Source organism: Diabrotica virgifera, chromosome 1 (genome assembly GCF_917563875.1).
Source record: "Diabrotica virgifera virgifera chromosome 1, PGI_DIABVI_V3a".
NCBI lineage: Eukaryota > Metazoa > Arthropoda > Insecta > Coleoptera > Chrysomelidae > Diabrotica > Diabrotica virgifera.
The window spans coordinates 173,838,029-173,863,971 of NC_065443.1; the positions used below are offsets into that span (position 1 = coordinate 173,838,029).

The 25,943-nt window shown below is 33.4% G+C and overlaps 1 protein-coding gene across 1 annotated transcript in view; it reads left to right on the forward strand.

Annotated features, from left to right (window-relative positions):
• LOC114341582 (polygalacturonase) overlaps window positions 1–25,943 on the forward strand; it is a 111,020-nt gene that overhangs the window by 57,204 nt on the left and 27,873 nt on the right. The window contains exon 3 of the mRNA XM_050641777.1: window positions 6,200–6,414. Within this exon, the coding sequence (XP_050497734.1) occupies window positions 6,200–6,414 (215 nt within the window). The remainder of the gene's footprint in view (window positions 1–6,199; window positions 6,415–25,943) is intronic.

Below are 25,943 nucleotides of genomic sequence, written 5' to 3' on the forward strand. Positions count from 1 at the left end.
TTTCTTCGTCGATATTCCGTTGAGCTCTCACCTTGTTCTTTCTTGATGTCGTCTTACCGTTCATTAGAAGATGATGGGCTATCTGATCGGGTGTGACTTCTGTCATGTTGACTGCCGGAGCAGCGGGATCGTTGCCAAGATTCCGAATCAGCTTCCAGGCACGTCTGCTGTTTTGTTTCATGTCCAGACTCGTGACCAGCTTGCACCACCTTTCCGTTCTGTTGGCGGATATCGCATGTAACATTTCCTCCCCAGCCTGTATTGTCGCTTCCGAGAAAGGGTCTTCTTCATATAGCTGTTCGTATCTTTTAAGTAGGGGTTTAGATTCTTCATTGAGCCCCGCTATGTACTCAGTTCGACAACCTCTAGGGATAAATTTCCGTGATACTTGCTTTACGATTTCTACAAATTTATCGTATGAATCAGGGCAAGGTTCTAGCTGGGAAACTTCTTGATCCAATGTTTCAGAGAATTTTTCCCATTTTGCTTTAGTAAAGTTGAACCTTCTCTTGAAAGGAACAATTTCATATCTGATTGCCGCGTTGGAAAGACAAATTATTGGTCTGTGCTGTGTCTTTGGGAGGGCGCTTCCAACGATTTTTGTCACCTGGTCTCCAATTCTGTCGCTGACAAATATATTGTCTGGGTTGTAACCTCTGCGCCATCTTCCACTGTTGAACGACGCAGGCTGCTTTGGATCGTGAATAAGTTTTAGGTTCATGCTTTCAGCCCATTTTTCTAGTTCTTCGCCATTGGAATCTGTTTCGTTGTAACCCCACGCGACACTGTGACAGTTGAAGTCACCCAGTACGAATTTGATTTGCTGTGATTGAAAGTTAATCGGTTCCTCAAAAGCAAAGTCAGCGTTTGGTGGTTTGTAGATTGACGTCACTGTACAGGAGTTTATCTCCACTGTGAGGATCTCGATGTCATTTTGATCTGTTAGAGATGTGGATGCTACGTCGATATCTGGTCTGACGAAGACTGCGCTACCATATTGGTCGTGTGGTCTCTCCAGTATGAGCTTCATACCCCGAATCCTTGGTCTGCGGCTTGCAGTACCTCTATGGGTTTCTTGAACCAGTAGAACATCGACACCATGTTCTCTGCACATATTAGACAATAGGTCTTCTTTATCTGCTGATAGTCCTTCAATATTAATTGAGGTCGTCAACAAAAATGGCCTTGATAAAGACCGTTTTGATTTTGATTGCATCTGTGTTGTTGGTGCACCGGTGTTGAAAGGATTAGCCGACATTACTCGTTTCCAGGGCTCGCCCGATTGTATTCACAAGTGATCACAATCTACGTGGAGGCTCCTTTCATGTCCCCTACAAAACCATTTGAGTTAGTGTAAATGTGTAACAGTTTAGTGTAAAAAGCAGAGCATATTGCTGTGATGTTATTGCATGTTAATTGTAGTGCATTAGTTGATAGCTATAATAAGAGTAAGCCATAGGGTATGCCCTTAGATTTAAGTATTTGTTGTTATTAAGTTAGGTCAGAGAATAACTGATAATTGGTCATTTTTGACCAGATAGCAGTATGCAGACATCGTACAGGTGTTAAAAGAAAAAAAAAACTTTGTTGGTTTTCCCAAGGTGTTTAATTTTTTCATTTAGTGAACTGATAATTTCAATACTAATGAAATGTTTCTCTTTTATAATTTAGTAGTTAATTCAGCAATATTTTCAAAGTTGGTTTGGATATGTGCCAAATTACTTTTTAATAACAGATTTTTTTAAAGCATCCACAATAATTTTTATAGCTCCTTAGCTATCTAGGAACATGGAAACTACAAATGACGTCTCTAATTCCCTCAAAGTTATTGTTTATGAAATTTAGAGAATTTAACCATGTTCCCCATCTAGTTATCACAGGTTCGAATGGCAGAGGCACATTAGGTAAACGATTTTTATACACCTATACTCGCATAGGGGCTTTTAAAAACATTTTTTCTATATTTGATACAAGGATATTGACCATTGGAAATTATGTCCTTACAGTTTGTGCTACTCTATTTAAAGTGTGTGCTAAACAAGTAACGTGTATCAAGTTTGGAAAAAATATTTTTAAAAGTTGTCCAGCTTTGATCATATATGGTGCAGAATCACTTATCAATAATAAATATTTTTCTGTTGGTACATGTCGGTTGAGGTGAAAAAAGTTACTAAGAGATTCATTTACCAATCTACAAATAGTTAGATTGTTCGTTTTTTGCAACTCCTTAACGGAAACTAAATATCCGGTGCTACACTCACTCCCGTTTAAACTTCCTATAACCAAATTTGTAATATACTGTCCTCTCGTCCAGTCGTCTCGTCCACAGATATCCATATTGGATTATTCCCAATTGCAGTTTTAATCGCTTCAACAGTAAATTTCATGCTGGAATCAATATATTTTTTCGTATAGTCGTAGCAGAAGGAACTTGTACATCAATATTGCAGTACTTTTTTTAAAAATTATTGGAATAATGGATTATCAAATTTTGCAATTGGAACATTGCAACCAATCTTACAATTGCTTACTGTCCATTGAGGTATATTGTCATATTATGCTTATGACCAATAAGGGGTATTTTCGAGGAATATCTTTACCTACCTCGCTAAACTGCATTACTTGTGTCCTCAGATGTTTGTCCATATTGTGATATATCTGAAAATATGCACTTTTAATAAATGCATATGCACTTATACAATTTATCCAAAATATGCAAATATGCACTTAATATGCATTTTGCATATTTCCCGAGCTCTAGTCATCACCTAAGTATTTCAATACTTTACTGACTATATTTAGTATATTTTAAAAGTAAGTGTACCTACAAGAAGTTACGAGAGTTCCTGCCTACTACCTGATATGAAGCTGCTGTCAAAGTAAGTGCACATATTTTATTTGGTTTATAGGAAATTCTGAACCTCATTTCTTTACTTGTTTATTGAACTGGAAATTCATGGATAATTTACTTAAAGGTTTAGAAGGCGTCAATGCTTTTTTGATGATATAATAATTCAAGGATCAACAGAAGACCAGCTATTACAAAGATTAAGAGAGGTACCTACCAAGCTAAAAGAAAATAACCTACGGGTGAATAAAGAAAAATGCCAATTTTTTAAAAAGAACATAAACTATTTAGGACATACAATTGATAAAGATGGGCTCCATAAGAACAAAGAAACAATTAAAGCTATAATAGGTATGGAACAGCCTTCTAATATAAATGAATTGTGAACTTTTCTGGGTATGGCTAATTACTACAACAAATTTATTGCTAATTTTGCGTCCATATCAGATCCTCTAAATCAACTCTTGAAAAAATATAACAAGTTTACCTGGACTGTAGAATGCGATGAAAATTTTAACAAAATTAAAACGGAAATTGCAAGTGAAAACGTATTAACACATTTCGATCCGAAAAAAACCTCTAATCATAGCCACGGATGCTTCACCAAGAGGACTTGGAGGAGCAGTTCTTTCACACATAGTTGAAGACGGCTCAGAACGGCCGATAGCTTTTGCGTCAAGGCCCTACCAATGCCGAAAAGAAATACAGTGAGATTGATAAGGAAGCGACTTCGATATACTGGGCCATAAATAAATTCTTTCATGTTTGCTATGGACGAAAAATTACTCGGATTACTGACCACAAACCGTTAATATCAATATTTCATCTCCACCATAATCTACCAGAACTGAGTACAACGAGACTTTTTCATTATGCTCATTTTTTATCTGGATTTGATTATGATATACAGTACAGAACATTCACAAAAAATGCTAACGCAGACTTTTTGTCGCGGTTTCCTGTTTCAAAAAATGCTAACATAAATACAGAATGAATTAGATCAACACAGCTTATATCAAATACAACAAATTCAAATATTAGAAATTAGCCCAGATATAATCGCTAAGGAGATAGAAAATGATATCGAATTATAGAAAATACTTGAAGCACTAAGAACAGGTCAATCTCTGAAACAATATGGATACAAAGACAAAGAATTTACTTTACAAGATGACTGTATTTTAAGAGGAACAAGGGTCGTAATACCACATAAATTTCGTAAATTTATTCTTAATGAACTGCACGTGGGACACATTGGTATATTAAAGATGAAACAACTAGCACGCAGTCATTCTATTGGAAAAATATTGATAAAGATATTGAACAAAAAGTGAAATTATGTAGATCATGCCATTTAGGACAAAATGAACCAACAAAGACACATTTACATAACTGGGAAGAGCCCACAGGTCCCTGGGAAAGAGTCCATATTGACTTCGCTAGACCAATTTGTGGTTCTCAACTATTCATTGTGGTAGATGCATATACAAAATGGGTGGAAATTATATCTACAAAGGTAACAACTAGCTCGTGGTGTATACCAACGCTAAGACAAATATTTGGCACGTTCGGAAATCCATATGTGCTGGTGTCTGACAACGGCCAATAATTTGTTTCAGCAGAATTTAACAAATTTCTCTCCAATTGCGGTATCACCCATAGAACTATTGCTCCATATCACCCAGCAACGAACCGTCAAGCAGAACGATTTGTACAAACTATAAAAACGACCCTGCACATCTTAGCGGGGGAGAGCAATAACTTAACTGATAAACTACTTAAAGTATGAACATGTTTACGTTGTACACCAGGTGTTAACGGTTTCACCCCGTATGAGCTTAGGTATGTCCGGACGAGAAATTAGAATGCATCTTCATGCAATGTTAAGAAAACCTTGCAAACACACAACTTCCTTTCCATCAGACAGGCCTACACCTGGTAGGGAATTTGCCTTGGAAGACAGAGTTCAGGCTAGAAAGTACTTCAGTGGCCAAAGATGGGTATTTGGAAAGGTAATCAGACGTATATGTTCTTACATTATAAAATACGAACATATGATGGTCAACTTTGGAAACGTCGGTCGCTTAGATCAGCTGCTGCCAGCACGTTTAGTCTTGTAGTTGGGAATTGAGGCGGAGGACTGTTATATATATTTAGTACTTAAGATATAAGGCTACTAATGTCTACCTTAGTTACTATTGTTTTTTTATGTTTCTAGATTAATAGAATATTGTCAATGTCATTAGCTATAAATGAATAAATACTGTTAACATGTCCATTTCTTGTACCTATATAATATACGGTAACATAGAAATTATTTTATTTTGCCTTTGTTTGCTTTTTAGACTCAATTTGCATATAATTTTTAAACAAGTTACTGCGACTTATAATCGTCTTTGTAATATCTTCTCTGTTACGTTTAAATTTTTAATTAATTTGTCATTTATTCCTATTTTGTATCTACTTGTCTTTTGATAGCTCCCTTATATACATTTATTCCTTCATTTACACTTTATCCTAAATTTAGGGCCGGTTGTTCGAACGCTAATCAACATTGATCACTATCAAATACTTAATTACTGTCACAACTGTCAATGTCAACTTTGGTTGGGTTGCCGAAAACATAATTATTGATGACCATTATGAAATTAAGTTAATCAATTATGTTAATAATTGTTATGTTAATTGACTAACTAATCTCATAATTATAATTAACTATGTTTTCAGCAACCCAACCAATGTTGACATTGACAGTTGTGACAGTAATGAAATATTTGATAGTGATCAATGTTGATTAGCGTTCGAACAACCGGCCCTTAGTCTTGGTACATCGAAAATACTGCGTTCACACTGTATTTTGATTTATTGCTTGTTATTATGATGTATCAAAGTTCTCATTTATTTAATTTATTTATGTTTTTGATTTGAATTATAACTGTCGTCTTCTTTGTTACCATTCTTCGGCTCTTATCTTGCATAATTAAGTATTATGTAATCACATTTCTTTGGATATATTATTGTTCAGCTTCTTTTTATCTTTTCCATCATCAATAGAAGTAGATAACCAAACCCAAAGATGATCTACTAAAAATACATACGAATACTAAAAATACTAGTAATGTCGATTCGCTAATCTGAGACACAACAACTGTCTACACTACAATCACAATAAAGATGCGCTAGAAATAAACAAGCACGAGGAGCACTTCCAAATCATGATTTTGGGGTGCTCCTCGAACATTCAACGTGTCTTGGTTTGTTTATTTATATATAGTGCATTTTATTGTGATTGTACATAGTGTAGATAGTTATGTCTCAGATTAGCGAATCGACATTACCGTTGATTTTAAGGTCATTTGCTAAATGGTCGTGGTGAACTATGGTGGGACGGACATGGTGACCACAGCAATAAAAAGAAACCTCAATTCATGTTAATTCAGGCAACAGGAAATTCACTTTTAAAAGACATTAAAGTAAAGAATTGTCCTCACACATGCATTGGTATATCGGATTCCCATGATATTACTCTTCAACACTGGACTATTGATTGCCAAGATGGAGATACAGTAAGTTAGATTTGTTTTTATGACAATTCACTAATATAATATGACAATGCACTAATTCGGCATATTTCTAATTTATTTTGAAGCTAGTCGAACATTTTGTATTATTGTTAAATTTTTGGTATAAGAAACTAATTTAAGTTAAGGAACCAGAGCATGCCCTTCCACCTGGAATGGTCATTTGGACATTTATATTTACTTTCAATGATATATTTCATATGAATATATTTTATTGCAAATTATTTATGAACTGAGTTATTACAACAGTAGAATATCTTCGTCTTATCTGCTCTGACATTCAAAATACCCTTCTTGACCATCTAAATAAAAAATATTCAAATATAAGATTTAAAAGAATTGGTCATGTCCATTTTTTAATGTGACTATAATATAAAGGTTGTTTTAGAGTAGTTTTGAACAAGAAGAGGCAAAAATTTGCCTAAACGGAACACGCCCAAGCAAACGCTATGCCATAAACAACGGGCAGGGGACGATTGCGCTGATTTTACCTCAAGTACGTTAAGCTGAGGACATGATTGCAACGAACAAGTTCAGACGGTCCCTAATCCCTGGGTATGATTGCGCCGACTCCCGTGATGTATTAAGGACCTCCTTTTGCGTTTTATATAATAAATATACTATTTTAGGTGGGAACAAGCTATTATTTAAGTTTTAATAGAACCGTAACATCCTTTATAAAAGGTATATTTGTTAAAATCCCTATACAGTGCTACATCACAGAACAGAACTAGTTTTCAATCGGTTGAGCGATCATTATCAGTGTTTACATGAATCGTAACATGCTAACCACCAAAGTAAAAAATATTTGGGTAAAAACCCTTTACAATTAATCCGTCATAGGAACATAGAAATAAAATGTGAACTTAAACATGTATGTTTAAAATATCTAATGTTGCATGCTCTAGCTACCATTAAGCTCGAATCTGACTTATTCACATCATGACTGTATGGTAGCAAGTGACTGTATGGTTCACTCCATACAATATCCAATGTTTCATGCTCTAGGTATCATTGAGCTCGAATCTGACTTGTTCACATCATGACTGAATGGTAGCAAGTGACTGTATGGTTCACTTGCTACCATCCAGTCATGATGTGAACAAGTCAGATTCGAGCTCAATGGTACCTAGAGCATGAAACATTGGATATTTTAAACATCAATGTTTAAGTTCACATTTTATATCTATGTTCCTATGACGGATTAATTGTAAAGGGTTTTTACCCAAATATTTTTTACTTTGGTGGTTAGCATGTTACGATTCATTTAAACACTGATGATGATCGGTCAACCGATTGAAAACTAGTTTTGTTCTGTGATGTAGCCCTGTATAGGGATTTTAACAAATATACCTTTTATAAAGGATTTTATGGTTTTTTGTAATAAATAGTATACAGCAAACTACAGGAAAAAATTTTTTCCTCGTGCATTTTTTTTAATAAAACAGTATTTAACGCTTCGATTTTCACTCAGGAAATCGTTATCAAAAACTATACACTCGTAAACATTAATAAATTTAAAAATATTTGCTTTTGTTGCTTGGTAAAAAAATCCTTCCAATAATTTAATTTTATCTGACTTATGTTGACATTATATTAATAATATTTTATTTGATAATTGATATATTGATATTATATTGACAATTCAGATATAATATGTTATACATTTTGAAGTATGCAGATGATTTTAAAATGATATTGGCAATATTTATGAGTTCCGTCCCTCGGACAATATTGGAAGATAGTTCGTTCGACTACATGAAATTAACTTTGTTTTGCATGATATTGCATAATGTAAATACATAATATATGTCTGAACTCGAATTGTCAATATGATTGAGTCAGATAAAATTAAATTATTAGAAGATTTTTTTACCAAGCAACAACAACAAAATTAGTTTAATTTATTCAAATTTTATATTTTAATAACGATTCCTAAAGTAAAAAATCGAAACGTCAAAGAAATTTAATTTCAAACTGAAATTATTGATACAGCTAATATTGCTTTGTTTATTTAAGGGGATGTGTACGTATTTTCAGCTGCAATGCTATTCAAATGGGGATTCGTTTTTTTTTTCGAATCCTGAGAAAACTAATAAGTATTTTTGAAAAATTTAAACGCAGAATGAGAGGTTACGTTCTTACCGAGGGCCGAAAGTACCTGAAAACTTCTATAATGTTTATTTTAATAAGTTACAGGGGTGAAAAACTAAGAGAAAATGTAGTGTGATTTTTAATTTCAAATATCTCATTCAAAAGAATCTTTTTATTTATTCTAAGGGACTTTCGGCCCTCGATAATAATTTAGTCTTTCATTCTGCTTTTAAATTTTTTAAAAATATTTATTAGTTTTTTCAGGATTCGGAAAAAGTGGACACCATGTCCGTGGTGATATTTTCCGAATCGAACACTCGCTATCTTTGTCATTCAACGCACTGAGTCAAATAGAATATGATGACAAGACAGTGACAGTTAAATATTTGACATGGCATCGGGAATATTTTGAGTTGTTGATTAAATAATATTGATAGTGTATTTGATAAATACTTGATTTAAGACGTGAACTTAATAAAAAGTTATTTATTGTTTATTATTTATGGAAGATCCAAGCAGAGAATACATCAGGATATCTTATGTGATCCTAGTATTTTTTTGTTAAAGATGTTCAAAATTGTAAGCGTTCCATAGTAACAATATATTATTAAAAAATCACTTTAACACTTTTCCTCTTTTCTCGATTGAGTATTAGTTTTTGTTCTACATATAAATTATTACAATCACTGAATACATAGTTATTGAAAAAATTATCACATTTATTAACTGAATTAATAATTTGCAATTATACAAATAACACTTATCCAAGAACATTGTCAAGTGGAATGACATTCTGGTAATGTTTACATATCCATACCAGTGTGAATTTTACTACACGTAACTTGCCGTGTAAAGACAGAAAAAGTAGGGATAACCGTAAAATATTTGCGAATTATGTACCGATGGCCTCAAACAATCATAAAGAGTGAAACAATCATTTTTTGCTTATAAAACTTTCATTATACATTTTCTGAAAAAATAGTTCAAATAAAAATTGTTGATTATAAAAATTTCTTTAATTTTGAGAGTGTTTTCAAATTAAAGTACATAAACAATTGACCGAGATAATGGTCAAAAGCCATTATTTTTGCAGTAGGTAATTTATAAAAAATGTTAATTTAAATAACTTTGTTTTTTGCATGTACCATAACCACCCAAAATTGTGGCAGTTAATTATTTAAAAAAAAAGTATGCTAGATTTCAAACACATCGACCAAAATTTGGCACAGTTTTAATTTTGAAATCTAGCACACTTTTTTTTAAATAATTAACTGCCACAATTTTGGGTGGTTATGGTACATGCAAAAACAAAGTTATTTAAATTAACATTTTTTATAAATTACCTATTGCAAAAATGATTGACCATTATCTTGGTCAATTGTTTATGTACTTTAATTTGAAAACATTCTCAAAATTAAAGAAATTTTTATAATCAACAATTTTTATTTGAACTATTTCTTTCAGAAAATGTATAATGAAAGTTTTATATCAAAAAAATGATTGTTTAACTCTTTATGATTGTTTAAGGCCATCGGTACATAGTTCGCAAATATTTTACGGTTATCCCTACTTTTTCTGTCCGTGCGTCGGTATACTGCGAAAACCAGATAAATGACAAATTTTAAAATATTGAGTTAAGTATACCAAAATGCTCAGCTTTTTACGCTCTACATACAGGTAAAACTCAATAAATGATACGACTTACCATTCAGCAGATAATTTGTGTAATAAACAAATAAGTTACACCTAACCAACTTTTTGTTTTCAAATTAAACAATATATCGCTACTTATTTCCATAAAATCAAAGTTCTGTTGCATGTAAAACCAACTAAGCGCACATTTATATTTGCCGAACAATAATATATTTCTACTGCTGTATATCTACCATATTCAGTAAAAAGGTGATAAGTGTCTTTAATACAGTGTGATTTATTTTGATTTACAGGTAAAACCAGGTAAATGATTGCACCTGGATCTTAAATTTAGGTTTAATCAGCGAGGTCTCTTAACTTTTTCAAACTAATGATAGAATATTATTTCCGATAAATGCGTCTTTCACTAGCATATCGAATATCAAACACAACTGGTCCGCTTAATTCAAAATAAAGCACTAAACTTTAAAAACGTTTTTTCTCGATTTCGGTATTTCGACATTTACCTGGTTTTCGTAGTATACCGAAAATTAATAGTTTATAAGTAATTCAATTTGCCTTTGTTTAAACCACCGTACTTGCCCAAAATAGTTACTCTAACTAGAGGTATTTTGTAAATTGCAATCGATTCGTCGACCTTTAATTTTTAAGATAATTTATTAAAATAAACTTCAACATTTGTTTTTACTTTTTTATTAAAAAACATTTTCAAAGTGGGGACTTTTTAGCTTACAAACATTTATAATAACATTTATATTTTTTATGTCACGCCCTTGTAAGTCGACAATGAAAAACTGGTGAAAAAACAAACTTTCCAAAAGAATCGCAATTTTCTATGACCAATAACTAGAAACAAATCGAGACATTGCAGCCGACAGTTCTCCCTTTTACTTGTCGTAGCGGTATTTAAAAGTTGTATCATTTCAAGTTGTATCATTTGTATTCAATTTTCAGCTCTTAGTGTTAATAAACAATGGAAATATGATTTTATGAAAAAAATGCTATTTTTTTTCTATTGGTCAAAGAAACTTCCGTTTTTCTGGAAAGTGTGTACTTTCACGAGTTTTTCATTATCAATGAGATGTCAATGTTATTGTAACTGTTTATAAGCTGAAATATCAGCTCTTTTTCAACATGTTTTTTATAACACATTTAATAAAATGAGGGGGTTAAAGCCAAAGTGGTATAAGTCATTTTTGTGAAATGATGTAAGTCTTGTTTTATAACCTTGATAAATACACTTCTTTTCATCAGGAAAATCAGGAAAAGTGGTGTAAGTATTTACAGTATTATTTTAACCCGCCGTTACACGCGTCTTTTAGTGTGACGTGCTTGCACGCGTATGAGCGTCGCCCTCACCTACACCAATTCGACTTATTTCGAGGAAGAATGAATGTCAACCTGTATAAATATAAAATGGGCTCTACTCATATATCATGGAAAGTCTCGTAAACCAATTTTTTTATTAATTTATCAAAACAAAAGTAAAAATAATATGATAATAGAAAAAAGAGATATTCAATATACAAATGAAAAGTTTTAAAAATATTGCACACATCTAAAGATAATAAATACATCTACTCAGATTCTTCCTCCTCTATTTCCCAACAGGAATTACACTAGTAATTACATTACATTAACTTTTTATGTGTTCCTTACAAATTGATCTTCTACAATTTGGCTTGCAGCATTTTGCTGAGTTTTTCTGTTCTTCTTAGGACAGTATGCACATTTATTAGATACTTGGTTTATTTCTACAGGCTCTGCTTCGTCTCTACTTCCCAAATCGTCCCTTATTTGCATTTGTAACAATACAGAGATAGTTCTTATGTTCGCGGCAATTCAATATTGGTATTTTCATAATATTAATCTTTCCATAACCTTCGCTGCTTTCTTCATTTTCAATTTCTGCAAGCCACTGAAGTAATTGACGTTCTTTAGGAGAATCCATTTTACTAAAAAAGCAAATTAAAATTAATAAATGTTCTGAAGCTATTTCTTTGTGGCATTTATGTAATTAACTATTAATATTTTGTATTTTGATAAAGACGTCCGAGGTGGAATTTGAAATGTCAGTAAAATCAAATTTTCAAGTTAAATTTTGGCTTATTTCCGAATTAGAATAGGTAAAATTAAAAATGGGTTCTTAACCAGTGGCGCACCTAGAATTTTTCTCTGGGGGCGTTGGCTTAGGTACCGCAAGTTTTTTGTATTATTTGTGAAAGACAAATTACATTTTCCTACTTTCTTTATATACATTTCTATATGCTCTGGGAGGGATTTTAACCCCCAAACCGCCCCCCTCTGTGCGCCACTGTTCCTAACCTAACCTAAACAATAATATCTTAATTAAACTTACCCAAATATTAAACAAAAACCTAAAAGTTTCTTTGAAATGACAGAAACGTGATTTCACCGTGATTGCACGCGCAGTGAGGAATTCTCTCACTTGAAGAGGGATGGTCACTTCTTTCAAGTGAGTATCACAGCAAACTGACCGCCTGAAATATTCTATAATTTTGTCATACCCTCTCATGGACGATGCTAAAAGCATTCCTGAGTGCTCAAGGTTATCGTATTAGTTAAGACAATTTCATTGGTTATAAACAAATATGGTGAGGTATTCCCTCATAGCGCGTGTAATGGCGGGTTAAGTAATACAGTAAAAACTTACACCACTTTTTATTTGAAGAGATCTATATAGGTATCAAGATTATAATAAAACAAGGGTTACATCATTTCAAAAATATGACTTACACCACTCTGGTTTTAACCCATTGAAATGTTGTAAGATTTTTGTAATATATGTACCTTAAAAACGAAGCCTGAAAGAATCGATTGCGATTCACAAAATACTTCTACAGTGACTGCTTGGGCAAATATAGTTGTTTAAATAATCGTTCTCTGGGATAAACAAATTGAATAACTTATAAACTATTATGTCGATCTGTTTGAAATTTACCACATTTTAAAAGCTCATTTTCTGCCACAAGAAACAAATTGCATAAAATTTTAAATTCATGCATAAAATGCATAAAATATAATTTAAAACATATCAAAGAAAAAATGTTTTTTGTCTTTCGTCTGGCCCCTAAAGACGATTAAAAATTCAAATTAGAGCAGCCAGCTTAAAACGCGCCCTCATTAGGTTTGGCATTCGTTGACACTGACACTCAGTTTTATAAATATTTTGATATATTTTCCAATCACAACAAACTGGTATTAACAGAGAACGGCAGTTGTCGCCAGTGGCGCACAATACCCTTACATGCGACACTATATTCTGTGACTGAGGTGAGTAAGCACATAAGTCAAAAATTCGGAAATTTTTTTTTTGATCAAAATATGTCGTAGGGCATATTTGTAATACTACCATCGGCTCCAAGCAACTAAGTCTTCTATGCATTTTTACGTCTGTTATTGCGAAATGTGCATAATAACTATATTGAAAAAATACCGATTTGAGTTGTGAATAAATACTTAAGGCGACTTATGTGAAAAGAGCCAGCCGGAGATCGTTGTCTCTTGTCGTCTCGTCGCTGACTTATGTTACTAGGCGCTTTTACTTGCAGAAAACAACTTAAATTTTTAAAAGAAAAGACCATTTCAACCTCTGCCATTACGCCGAGCTAAATGCAAAACAAAAATATTTTTACCATGCATGAGAAAAAATCGCAGAGGCCACGTACCGACGATCCAGATAAAGAAAAATTTCGCCTCAAAACCTACAAATATACTTCACGGATAAAATGTAGCCATATTTCTGTTTGCCTTAAATTATTTCTGGTGACTTCCAATGAAACGGACAATTTCATAACAGTTATCGCTTATAAAAAAGCATCACCTGAGAAAGCAAAGACTGATTCTGCCAAAGGAAAGAATATTCCACCAAACAAGTGGTCTGAAGAAAAATTAGAAGCGAGTAAGCATATTTTGAGTTTCCCCAGTTACGAAAGCCACTACTCACGCTCCCAAACAAATAAAAAGTTTCTACGGTCACATCTGACTCTACAAGCAATATATTCTTTTAAGGAATATACCAAACCCTGTGTCGTATCCATATTATTAGATCTGAATTTCATAAAATAACTGTGATTTAAAAATCCTCAAACTGATACCTGCCATAAATGCGAGAAGTTGCTAAATGCTACTGAAATGCAGCGATGGAGCAGAGAAAGTATTTGCAACAATAGGAAAGGAAAATCACACGATCTCTGCGGAACCTCACATATCAGAATAAAAAGCAAGGCAAGCTGTTAGCTCAAAAGATTACAGAAATGAAGTGTTTTACTTTTGACCTCTAGCAATGTCTCATCATCATAGTCATTAACATAGTAGATGTGTTGTGGTTCATAATTGGGCTTCAGCAGCTCGGACAGTTTGATTGATAATATTTCTCCAGTGGTCGCGGTCATCAATTACATGTATTGCCTCAGTATACTGTTTGTTGAGAAGCTTTTTAGTAATGTCCGCCCATCGCTGTGGAGATCTTCCGCGTTGGCGTTGAGTCTGAGGCCTTCTTTGGACCACCAACCGCTCCATTTTGTGATTACTTCGATGGATATGACCAAAGAACTTTAAAATTCTAGAGTAAACGGTACTGGAGAGACACTGATCCGGTTTAATTTCATCCAGAACCGAGATATTTGTATGGCGAGCCGTCCATGGAATTCGAATCAGGCGTCTCCATGTCCACATTTAAAATGCGTCTATACGTCGTCTATCTGTTTATTTGACTGTTCATGTCTCGCATGCATAGTAAAATATGGAAAAGACCAGAGTTGAAACGAGTCTCTTTTTGTTTGTCATAGTAATGTGACGATCACGCCAGACCCCGTTTAGTTCACTCATTGCTGCTCTTGCTAGTTAAATGCGTCTTCTAATTTCGGGTTCACAACTGCCTGTGTTGTTAACTAGAGCTCCAAGATATATCATAGATGAGACTACCTCGCATCCCGCAATAGTTTGCGTTTCAGGAAACTGTTGTTGGCGATCAATAACCATGATTTTGGTTTTGTTGTAGTTAACCATGAGTCCAAATTTAGCACTTTCTACCTCGAGTTTTTTTAATAATTCAATAATTTCTTCTGGAGTAGAGGCTAGAAGTGTAGTGTCGTCTGCGAAACGCAAGTTAGATATCTTAACACCACCTAGGTTTACTCCTCCCTCCCAACCATCCAAGACTCTGCGCATTATGAACTCCGAATAGATGTTGAATAATAAGGGAGACAAAACGCATCCTTGGCGTACTCCCTTCTCCAAAGTGCATTTGTCAGACAGGTATCCGTCCATTCGAATATATGCCAGGTTATCTTGGTACAGTTTGCTAATAAGGTGAGTCAAGTGTTTGTCGTCAATATGTTCCATAGTTTGTCCCATCTAACATTATCAAAGGCCTTTGTATAATCGACGAAACATATAAATATCGGGATCTGGTATTCTCTGGCTTTTTCTATGATGTTTCTTACATTAAGGATTTGTTCTCTAGTACCTCTGCCCTTTACAAATCCAGCCTGCTCAGGTGCTACTTGCCAACTTATGAAGTTTTCTAGACGCCGTTGCAGTATGTAGAGGATCACCTTACTGGCGTGTGATATTAGAGCTAATAGCCTGTAGTTGTTACAATTATTTGTTGAACCTTTCTTATGAAGAGGTATGATTATGGTCTTTCTCCAATCCTCAGGCCAGACGCCTGTGTGCCATATTTCATTACACAATCGATGTAATATTTTCACTCCACATTCCGGAAGATGCTTTAAGACGTCTGCAGTAATGAGATCATATCCTGCTGCTTTGTTTAACTTAAGTCTTTTTAAAGCGAATTCCACCTCGGAAAAAAGTATGTCAGGTTCAGATTCAAAACTAGTGTGGTGTGTCTCTGTTGAAGGAGAATGGAAAGTGGAGGTCTGGCAGTCAGGTACAAATGGGGTGTCCGCTGTCATCTGGTCCGTATTGGCGTACAAAGACTTACAATACAAGTACAATTAAAGTCTTTAGTCACTTTTTACAAGTGACAGCTATGGGCATTCAACCTCACTGTAATGAACGAAAATGGAAAGTAAAAGCATTTTATGTGGCACGAATGTAATGCAAAAACTAGGGGCCCATGATGTTGGACCATGTTTGTATAAATAATTTGTATAGCATTATTGTCTCCAGAGCTTACCCATGTTGTGTTTATTCAGATACATGTGAAGGCTAAAATAAATCAATAAATAAAGATACCTTACGTAATAATATTTTTTTCATAACCCTTTTTTGTAAGTGCAATAACACATAAGTCATGGACAGACTTGGTGTCAATGACATAAGTCACGTATTTCATTTTTTACCTATCTTGTATTTCATTGGTGGTGGAAAATTTGGAGAATATTCCATATTAGTATGAGACATTTATAATATGGAATAATTATAAACATAACAACTAAAACCATATAAAGTGAATAACATGTAATTGTGGGCAATAAAACGAAATTAGGGGTACCCGGCGAATTTTTAAACGCTTCTACTGCAAAACTAGGCAATATGACTTATGTGCTTTCTCACCACGGTCCAAGAATATATACACGAAATTTTCGACTTTCAAAATCTGACTGAATTGAAAATTGGGCAAAATCCCATCTTAAAGTTTAGGAAAAGACTCGCACCTCCATATGTCAACTCTCCATTTCGGTCCAAGGGTGTGGATTTTACGGCCCTTCCCATTTAGGGTCTGTTTTTCGTTCTCGTCCACAAAACTCCCATAAATTTTAAAAGTTTAAGTCCGACCTTTGCTGCTTCTGATAGCACTGATCATTATCTTTCCAACGCATGTCTAATTTTGAAAATCGGTTATACCATTTAAAAGTTACCGAGCTCAGAATTATGACTCAATTTCTATTTAAAAACGGGAAAATGTTTGTGGATATGTCATGTATTATGTATGTATGTGTGTGGAAAAGTTACACCGATCTGAATTTTTTTTCTGTGTTTTAAGACGAGGTCGGGGCCGATTCAGAACCGGTGTAGTTTGTGACTTTTGACTATACATAAGCGAGCTATAGGGCTAGGTTTTTACAAAATGGCATATTTTTTGGGCGTATATATCTTAGGTTCAAGAAGAGACAGGAAACCCGTAAATAAACCAAACTAATAGCGTTGAATTATGCTTTCAAATGGTTCCTAAGTGGTTAAGATTATGCCTACACTGGTCTCAGTATAGCCGAAAAGAAAAACGTTGAAAATTTTGGTTTTTCGACATTTACTTAAAATTAGAACTTACGAATTGCGCCAATAATTAAGCGTTTGTAGGAGGACTCTAGACGCGTCTAACGGTGTATACCTAATATCTGAAAAAATTCGAATTTTTAAGTTATAGGCTTCATAAGTATGATCAAATCTATTTCTTCTGGGAAAAACGGTTTTTAAAAAGCTCAATAATTCCTGTAATACCTTCAGTTATCATACTTGACCTTGGATGTATCAAATACTACTTGTTAATACGTTTTAAACTCATGTTTCGGTTAAGCCGTTCAGAAGTTATCGAGCTCGAAAAGTATGATCCATTTAACCATTATCGCCGAAATGGTTTATGTAGTTGTAGTGGTTACGACGCTAAGTTTGCTCGGGCAATCCGAGTTCATTTGCCTCCCATAATTATTAGGATGGCTGGGATATGATCTCGGATTGTCTTATCAAAAGTCTGGTGTCGTAACTACTAGATTATTTGGGAAAGAATGCGACAAAGGCGACCATTTATAACGCTTAACGCGTAATCGAGAAACATTACATTCAACCTCATAAATTCAATTTATAAAAATTTTGAAAAACTCCTGATACAAGAATAAAAAACCGCTAAACGTCGTAAAAATGAGTGGCGCATACAATATTCCAGCTACAAAAGAGCTGATATGAATATTACGTGGCGCGAAAATGTATTTTCATTTTGATGGAAAATAAAATTCTAGTTTGATTTTGAAAGATTTTTTCCATAATATTTGCTAAATTTGAAGTAAAACGCGCCACAAAAGAGCCTCAAAATGCAAACTGTATCAAAGTTACTCTTTTGTGGCGCGTTTTATTTCAAATTTATCAAATATTATGAAAACAATCTTTCAAAATAAAACTAGAATTTTATTTCCCATCAAAATAAAAATACATTTTCGCGCCACGTAATATTAGTGATGAGCAAAACAAGAACAAGACCAAGACCAGGCTAGTCTTGGTCTTGGTCTTGTTCTTGTAAGCTTGGTCTTGGTCTTGGTCTTGCAGCTAAAAGGCAGTCTTGGTCTTGGTCTTGGTCTTGCACTAGCCGGTCTTGTTCTTGGTCTTGGTCTTGCTGCAAGAGTCTTGCTGGTCTTGCTTTTTTGGTAGTAATAATTTGAACCAAACAATTTCGAATCAAATGTACATTGAAATAAATAAAGATGTGAAGAATGAAACTATATTTTTTGCTTTAAAATTTTAGCAGAATGTAGAATGTAGTTTCCAACGGATACCAATTTTAACATTATACATTCACGTAATGACCTAATTATTTCTCTCTATATAAAGAGATTAGAGTATATTTTTATAATGGTAATGTTTGTCAGTAGGGAAAACCTGCATTTACAACCCTTGTTGCAATTGCCGGCCTTCGGTTGTGTCACGTTGTGTTTTGCATGCTGTCGCTACCTGCCGCCTGCCTTCAGACCACGTCTTGAGTCTGGATTACTGTTTATTGCCCCTGTATTTTAATAAAATGTTAAACAAAAAGAGCTTCTTAAAGGTGCCACAAATGGTCGGGGACCTTCAATTCACGGATTTTACGAAAAGGGATAAACGGTTTATAGTTGTTCACAGATAATGATCTGCTCCTTTCACTCGAACACTGTAGTATTTATCCTACGAGGGTCGTAACATAAATTAAATTTTTTTAAGAGAACACAAAAATCAAATATATTTTACTCTATTTAAACATTATTTAATATAATTAACTTTTTTTATAAACTAACCAAAACAGACTTTTTAGTAAATACTTACATATTTACCATACCTATTTATAGACCTAATACTATAACATAATAACTAAACCTAATGGGGAGCTATAAACGCTTAATTCTGTAATTTGTTACCTTGCAGTTCTTTAATTTTATTTAAACTACATTGCTCTCGTAACACGAGTTATTCGCACTTTTTATTTTCACATATTTTTGGATTGAATACCCATTATGACATTTAAAAAGTTGAAAATATTCGGATGTGGGTAGTAAAAACTAGAATTTAAAACACACTGCAATGATGCGCATGCATTTCAAGTGCGGCACATACTATTTGTAGTAGTGGCCCTTTCTGGGGAAAACCTAGATTCTTCCAAATAGTTTTCAATTATGAAATCAGTAAAATTCTTCCCCACGAATCCCCTTGCGAATAATTCACACATCCACCATTTCGGGCTGGGAAAATTTTTTTGAATAGAATCAAAGATCCAAACATCAGTTCTTAGAAATGTGTTTCGCCCTCTTCAACCTCTCTGGGCTCTTTTTGTGTGGATTTTTCCACATTCTCTATTTCATTTGTTTGATTTCGTACGAGTGGTCGTTAAACCAGTACCTGTGGATCTTTTGATCACTGAGTGTGTTTCAAAGATCTACATCTTTTGTTTTTTCATAAACATTATCTTACTTACTCTAAAGTAATTAGGGAATTAAAGCTTGAGACTGTCATTTTCAGGTTGGGCGTAGATTTACGCTCCTGCTATGTCTAGGACTCGAATGTTGTTTTTTTGATTGGAATGTGTCTAAAGATATTCAACTTCTCATCTTTACCGATGAGCCCAGAGAGGTTGAAGAGGGCGAAACACATTTCCAAGAACTGGCGTATGGATCTTTGATTCTATTCAAAAAATTTTTCCCAGCCCGAAATGGTGGATGTGTGAATTATTCGTAAGGGGATTTTTCCACATTCTCTATTTCATTTGTTTGATTTCGTACGAGTGGTCGTTAAACCAGTACCTGTGGATCTTTTGATCACTGAGTGTGTTTCAAAGATCTACATCTTTTGTTTTTTCATAAACATTATCTTACTTACTCTAAAGTAATTAGGGAATTAAAACTTGAGACTGTCATTTTCAGGTTGGGCGTAGATTTACGCTCCTGCTATGTCTAGGACTCGAATGTTGTTTTTTGATTGGAATGTGTCTAAAGATATTCAACTTCTCATCTTTACCGATGAGCCCAGAGAGGTTGAAGAGGGCGAAACACATTTCTAAGAACTGGTGTTTGGATCTTTAATTCTATTCAAAAAATTTTTTCCAGCCCGAAATGGTGGATGTGTGAATTATTCGTAAGGGGATTTTTCCACATTCTCTATTTCATTTGTTTGATTTCGTACGAGTGGTCGTTAAACCAGTACCTGTGGATCTTTTGATCACTGAGTGTGTTTCAAAGATCTAGATCTTTTATTTTTACATATATATATATATATATATATATATATATATATATATATATATATATATATATATATATATATATATAACTGAAAGATGATCACAGCTGTCTAATTAATATCAATGTCAAAGGTAAAGTTCATTGGGTGTGCAGCTGGAAATGAAAGCCAAAGTGTACTCTTTTCAACGAGCTAGCAATATTTCGTTTAATTTCTTAAACATCATCAGGCCAGTTGTTGGATGAGCTTGTTAGCCTCGATATAAAAAGTTCCATGAAGAACGCCAAGTGAAAAAAAAACCAACATTGGATTTAGTGTAAAGTGAAGGCATAATAACTCACACAACCAAGTGTATTATTTTCCGTGTGTGCCGGAGTAGTCAAAATTACTTAAGTTAACATTTAGGACAAACAATTTTACGAATACATAGACGAAACAATTAATAATTCAACATTTTTGTGTTTACATGTTGGGAGGAAGGCGTGAAAGCAAGTACCTCCTATGTACTTTTTATATCGAGGCTAACAAGCTCATCCAACAACTGGCCTGATGATGTTTAAGAAATTAAACGAAATATTGCTAGCTCGTTGAAAAGAGTACACTTTGGTTTTCATTTCCAGCTGCACACCCAATGAACTTTACCTTTGACATTTATATATATATATATATATATATATATATATATATATATATATATATATATATATATATATATATATATATAAACAAATGAAATAGAGAATGCGGAAAAATCCCCTTACGAACAATTCACACATCCACTACTTCGGGCTGGGAAACATTTTTCGAATAGAATCAAAGATCCAAACACCAATTCTTAGAAATGTGTTTCGCCCTCTTCAACCTCTCTGGGCTCATCAGTGAAGATGAGAGGTTGAATATCTTCAGACACATTCCAATCAAAAAACAACATTCGAGACCTAGACATAGCAGGAGCGTAAATCTACGCCCAATCTGACAATGCCAAGTGACAATCTCAAGTTTTAATTCCCAAATTACTACTTAAAGTAAAATGTATGTTTTAAAAACAAAAGATGTAGATCTTTGAAACACACTCAGTGATCAAAGGATCCAAAGTCGTTATATATATATATATATATATATATTGATACATGTATCCATGTGACTTCCAAAGTAGATTCTCGTAATACGTTGTTACTTCATATATACCGTTATAACTTCCGATTTCGGAAGTCACAACGTTTTGCCTATATTTTTACGAATTTGGCTACTAGATGGTATCAGAAGGCTTATATTAAAAATTTCGCTGGAAGTCATATCGTATTTAACATACTCATAAGATCAGATTTTAGTTCGACGGTATATCACCAGCGCTAGTGTCGCTCCCGTGCTACTATACAGGTTATGTACACAACGCGTAGCGTCTTCCGTATACCACACCGCTCGGTGTAACTTCCGTTTTTTGGCAACCCTGTGTAACGGTTTCCAGACATTTATCTGTTGTAGATTCGCGGTCCTAATCGTACTTAGTGTTTTGTGTGCCTTTTGTTTTTAAACATGAATAATAGCAGATCTGCTTTACTTTTAAAGTTAGCCTTAAATGAAGGTACAATAAGTGATTATATATCTCTATAATTATATATTTTCTGTACTTATTTCAATCTATAATATTTACTTACCTATTTACTTATATAAATTCATTTTTCTCGTGTTTTTGTTTACTTTCTTTTTTACAATGAACTTCTAATTTAATCTACACTCACCGGCACGAAAAACGGGCACCCTAAAAAAATGGGTAATTTTTGATGTCTCGTATCTCCCAAGCCTTTTGTCCGATTTAAGTAATGTTTTTAATATGTTATAGCCTTATTATTTAACAATATAGCTATGATAACATTGTTGATAGACAGGTAAATTTTCATTGTATACCGGGTGTACCAATCAAACTGGGTTTTTTTCTCAATTTTCACAACACCCTGTGGAATATTCTAGCCTTTATAAAATATTTAAATTAAAGCCTAACTATAGCTCCAGGTTTTATTAACATTCTGTTTTTTTATTCATTCGCTTACGTTGGATAATAAAAAAGTTAAGGACTTTAACAACTAGCCATGTTCTTTATCGATACAGGTGTTTCTAAATATAAGTGCGACAAATTTTAAGGGGTAATTTCTGCATGAAAAAATAATGATCGTTTGGCAAAATAATTTTATATTTGCAAGCATTTGCGGACATAGCTTTATCAAGTAAACGATCATTATTTTTTCATGCAGAATTACCCCTTAAAGTTTGTCGCACTTATTTAGAAACACCATGTATTGATAAAGAACATGTTTAATTGTTAAAGTCCCTAACTTTTTTATTATCCAACATAAGCGAATGAATAACAAACAGAACATTAAGAAAACCTGGGGCTATAGTTGGGTTTTAATTTCAATATTGTATAAAGGCTAGAATATTCCACAGAGTGTTGTGAAAATTGAAAAAAAAAACCAGTTTGATTGGTACGCCCAGTATACAATGATAATTTACCTGTCTAGAAACAATATTATTACAGCGATATAGTTAAAGAATAAGGCTATAACATATTAAAGAAATACTTAAATCGGAGAATAGGTTTAGGAGATACGAGCCATCAAACTGACCCATTTTTTGGGGTGCCCGTTTTTCGTGCCGGTGAATGTATCTATTAAATAATCTAAATTATTTTTAAAAATCTTATTAAAAGCTTAAATACAAGAAATGTAGGTAAATGTTCTCATTTAACGAAATTTCCGAAAATTGTGTATTTTTTTGACCCAAGTAGGCTGAAAAATCGATTTTATAGTTATTGTTATTTCGAAAGTAATAAAACGTGTAAAAATTACAAAAAAATTGAATGTACAATTACAATTGAATGGAATTAAATAACGATAAAATGAATCAAGAGCGATAAAAAGTTTAAAGTAATAAATTCTAGTAATAATATAAAATACAGTAAACTCTCTCTTAAATCTCTGTCCAATGCTATTTAAATACATTTATTTTTTTCGAATCCTGAGAAAACTAATAAATATTTTTTAAAACATACACCCAGAATGAAAGATAAGATTATTACGGGGGACCGAAAGTCCCTTAGAATAAAAAAAAGTTTCTTTTGAATGAAATATTCGAAATTAAAAATCACACTAACTTTTCTCTTGTTTTTTCATCCCATTATCTTTATTAAAATAAACATATATTAGGTATATAAGTTATTAAAATAAACATTATATAAGTTTTCAGGGACTTTCTGCCCTCGGTAATAATGTAATCTTACATTCTGCGTTTAAATTTTTCAAAAATACTTATTAGTTTTCTCAGAATTCGAAAAAAATTAATGCATTTAATTAGCACTGGACTAAGATTTTGCGCCTATCCCCAACGAGCACCTCCTCTATACGGACGGTATTTAAAACAAAATTCATTTACCGATATACTGAGCCTGTACTCTTCCGGACAATCCCTTAAAATGATGTGTACCTAAATGAAAAAAAAAAAAAAAATACATAGATATTTTTTCCAAATATTTTAGAATACAAAACTACAATATTTATATTTTATTATTTCAAATTAACACAGAGATGACAACGAGTGATATTTAATAACTCTTTACCTTATCAGCAGTAGGTAATAAAAATCTGGTTCTAGTGTGGGATCCGTCATTAAAATATTTTGTGTGTCGGTCATTAAAAGAAATGTGACACCATAACGCGTTGCTCTAATAATACTTTAACATTGATATTATGTTGTGACTAAAAATGTTAACGGAATGTCTGCTTGGCAAAAGAAAACATCGGCACAATATCAATTTTCTTCTTTGATATGTTACCTATGTGTATGCCAAATTTCATGTCAATCTTAAGTGGTTTTTTAAAATTTATGGGTTTTGCAATATTTTACCGTCAGCGAATGGACTAATAGAAGAGGATCCGATATAAGGCCGATCTGCATCGATCTATTTAATGGATAACAATAATTATTGGATATGTAATTTAGTATGTTAACAATTATAAAAAACAAGGGGTGCATGATCTAATTTTCTTCTGACTATAATCAATTAATAATTAATAAATGACTTTTATCTACTCTATGTCATATTATAATATATAAATTTTTAGTTTGTGAAAACTGTCATTATAGATAGCAGTGCTTTAAAGTAAGCATGAAGTAACAATGTATTTTAAATGGGATTTACTTTTTCTCACTGTTTTTGACACACTTTCATATAATTAAATATTCTTTCTTAACTTTCGCGTTTCATGGTGATGACATCTTCTTTTTCTTCAAGTGCCATCTCCGCGAAGGAGGTCGGCAATCATCATAGCTATTCGGACCTTGGAGACGGCTGCTCTGAAAAGTTCGTTTGATGTACATCCGTACCATTCTCTCAGGTTGCGCAACCACGATATTCTGCGTCTCCCTATGCTTCTTTTTCCTTGAATCTTTCCCTGCATAATGAGTTGGAGCAAGTTGTATCTCTCTCCACGTGTAATATGTCCGAGATATTCCAATTTTCTGGTTTTAATTGTATTTAAGACTTCCATTCCTTTATTCACCTTTCTCAGAACCTCTTTGTTTGTGACGTGTTCTGTCCATGATATTTTTAGAATTCTTCTATATACCCACATCTCGAATGATTCCAGTTTTTTCATTGATGCCGCATTCAAGGTCCAAGCTTCCATTCCGTAAAACAGAGTCGAGAAAACGTAGCACCTAGCCAACCTTATTCTTAGCTCTAACCTTAGATCTCTTGTGCAGAGCACAAGAGAGGTGATGACATAATGAGCAATAAATTACAAAAAAAAATTTGACACTTTTGTGGTTTGAAAGAAATTAGAATTTTTATATGTCACAGTTCTAAGAATTGTAGAATAGAAATGAATTCCAGTGACGAAGAGTTACAGTATTTTTATTTGTTTATCGTAGATAAAATATTGTATGAAATTGTGCGTGAAGTACTTTTTGCGAACTTACGCGATGTATAGCACTCACTCCGTTTCATAAATAACTATTTTCATATATTAAAAAAAAAAATGTTTCGACCCGGGTAGATATTATTCCAGATTTTCAGATTTGGGCACAGAGTTGGATTGTTGGGGCATATATGGAGAGCAGGTAGCGCAACAACTATAAACTCAATTTTACAATGGAGACCCGGAGTTAGAAGGAGACGCGGAGGAATTAGAATAAATGGTTACAGGAATTAAAGGAAGATTTATATAGGGCAGGAATTAGAGACTAGCAGAAAAACAAAAGAGGATAGAAAGAAATGGAGAAGCATAGTCAATAGTATCGAGTAGCAGATTGGGAAAAATCTGCTCGAAAAAGATGGATCTAGATAGCTTTTTAGCGGGTAATCC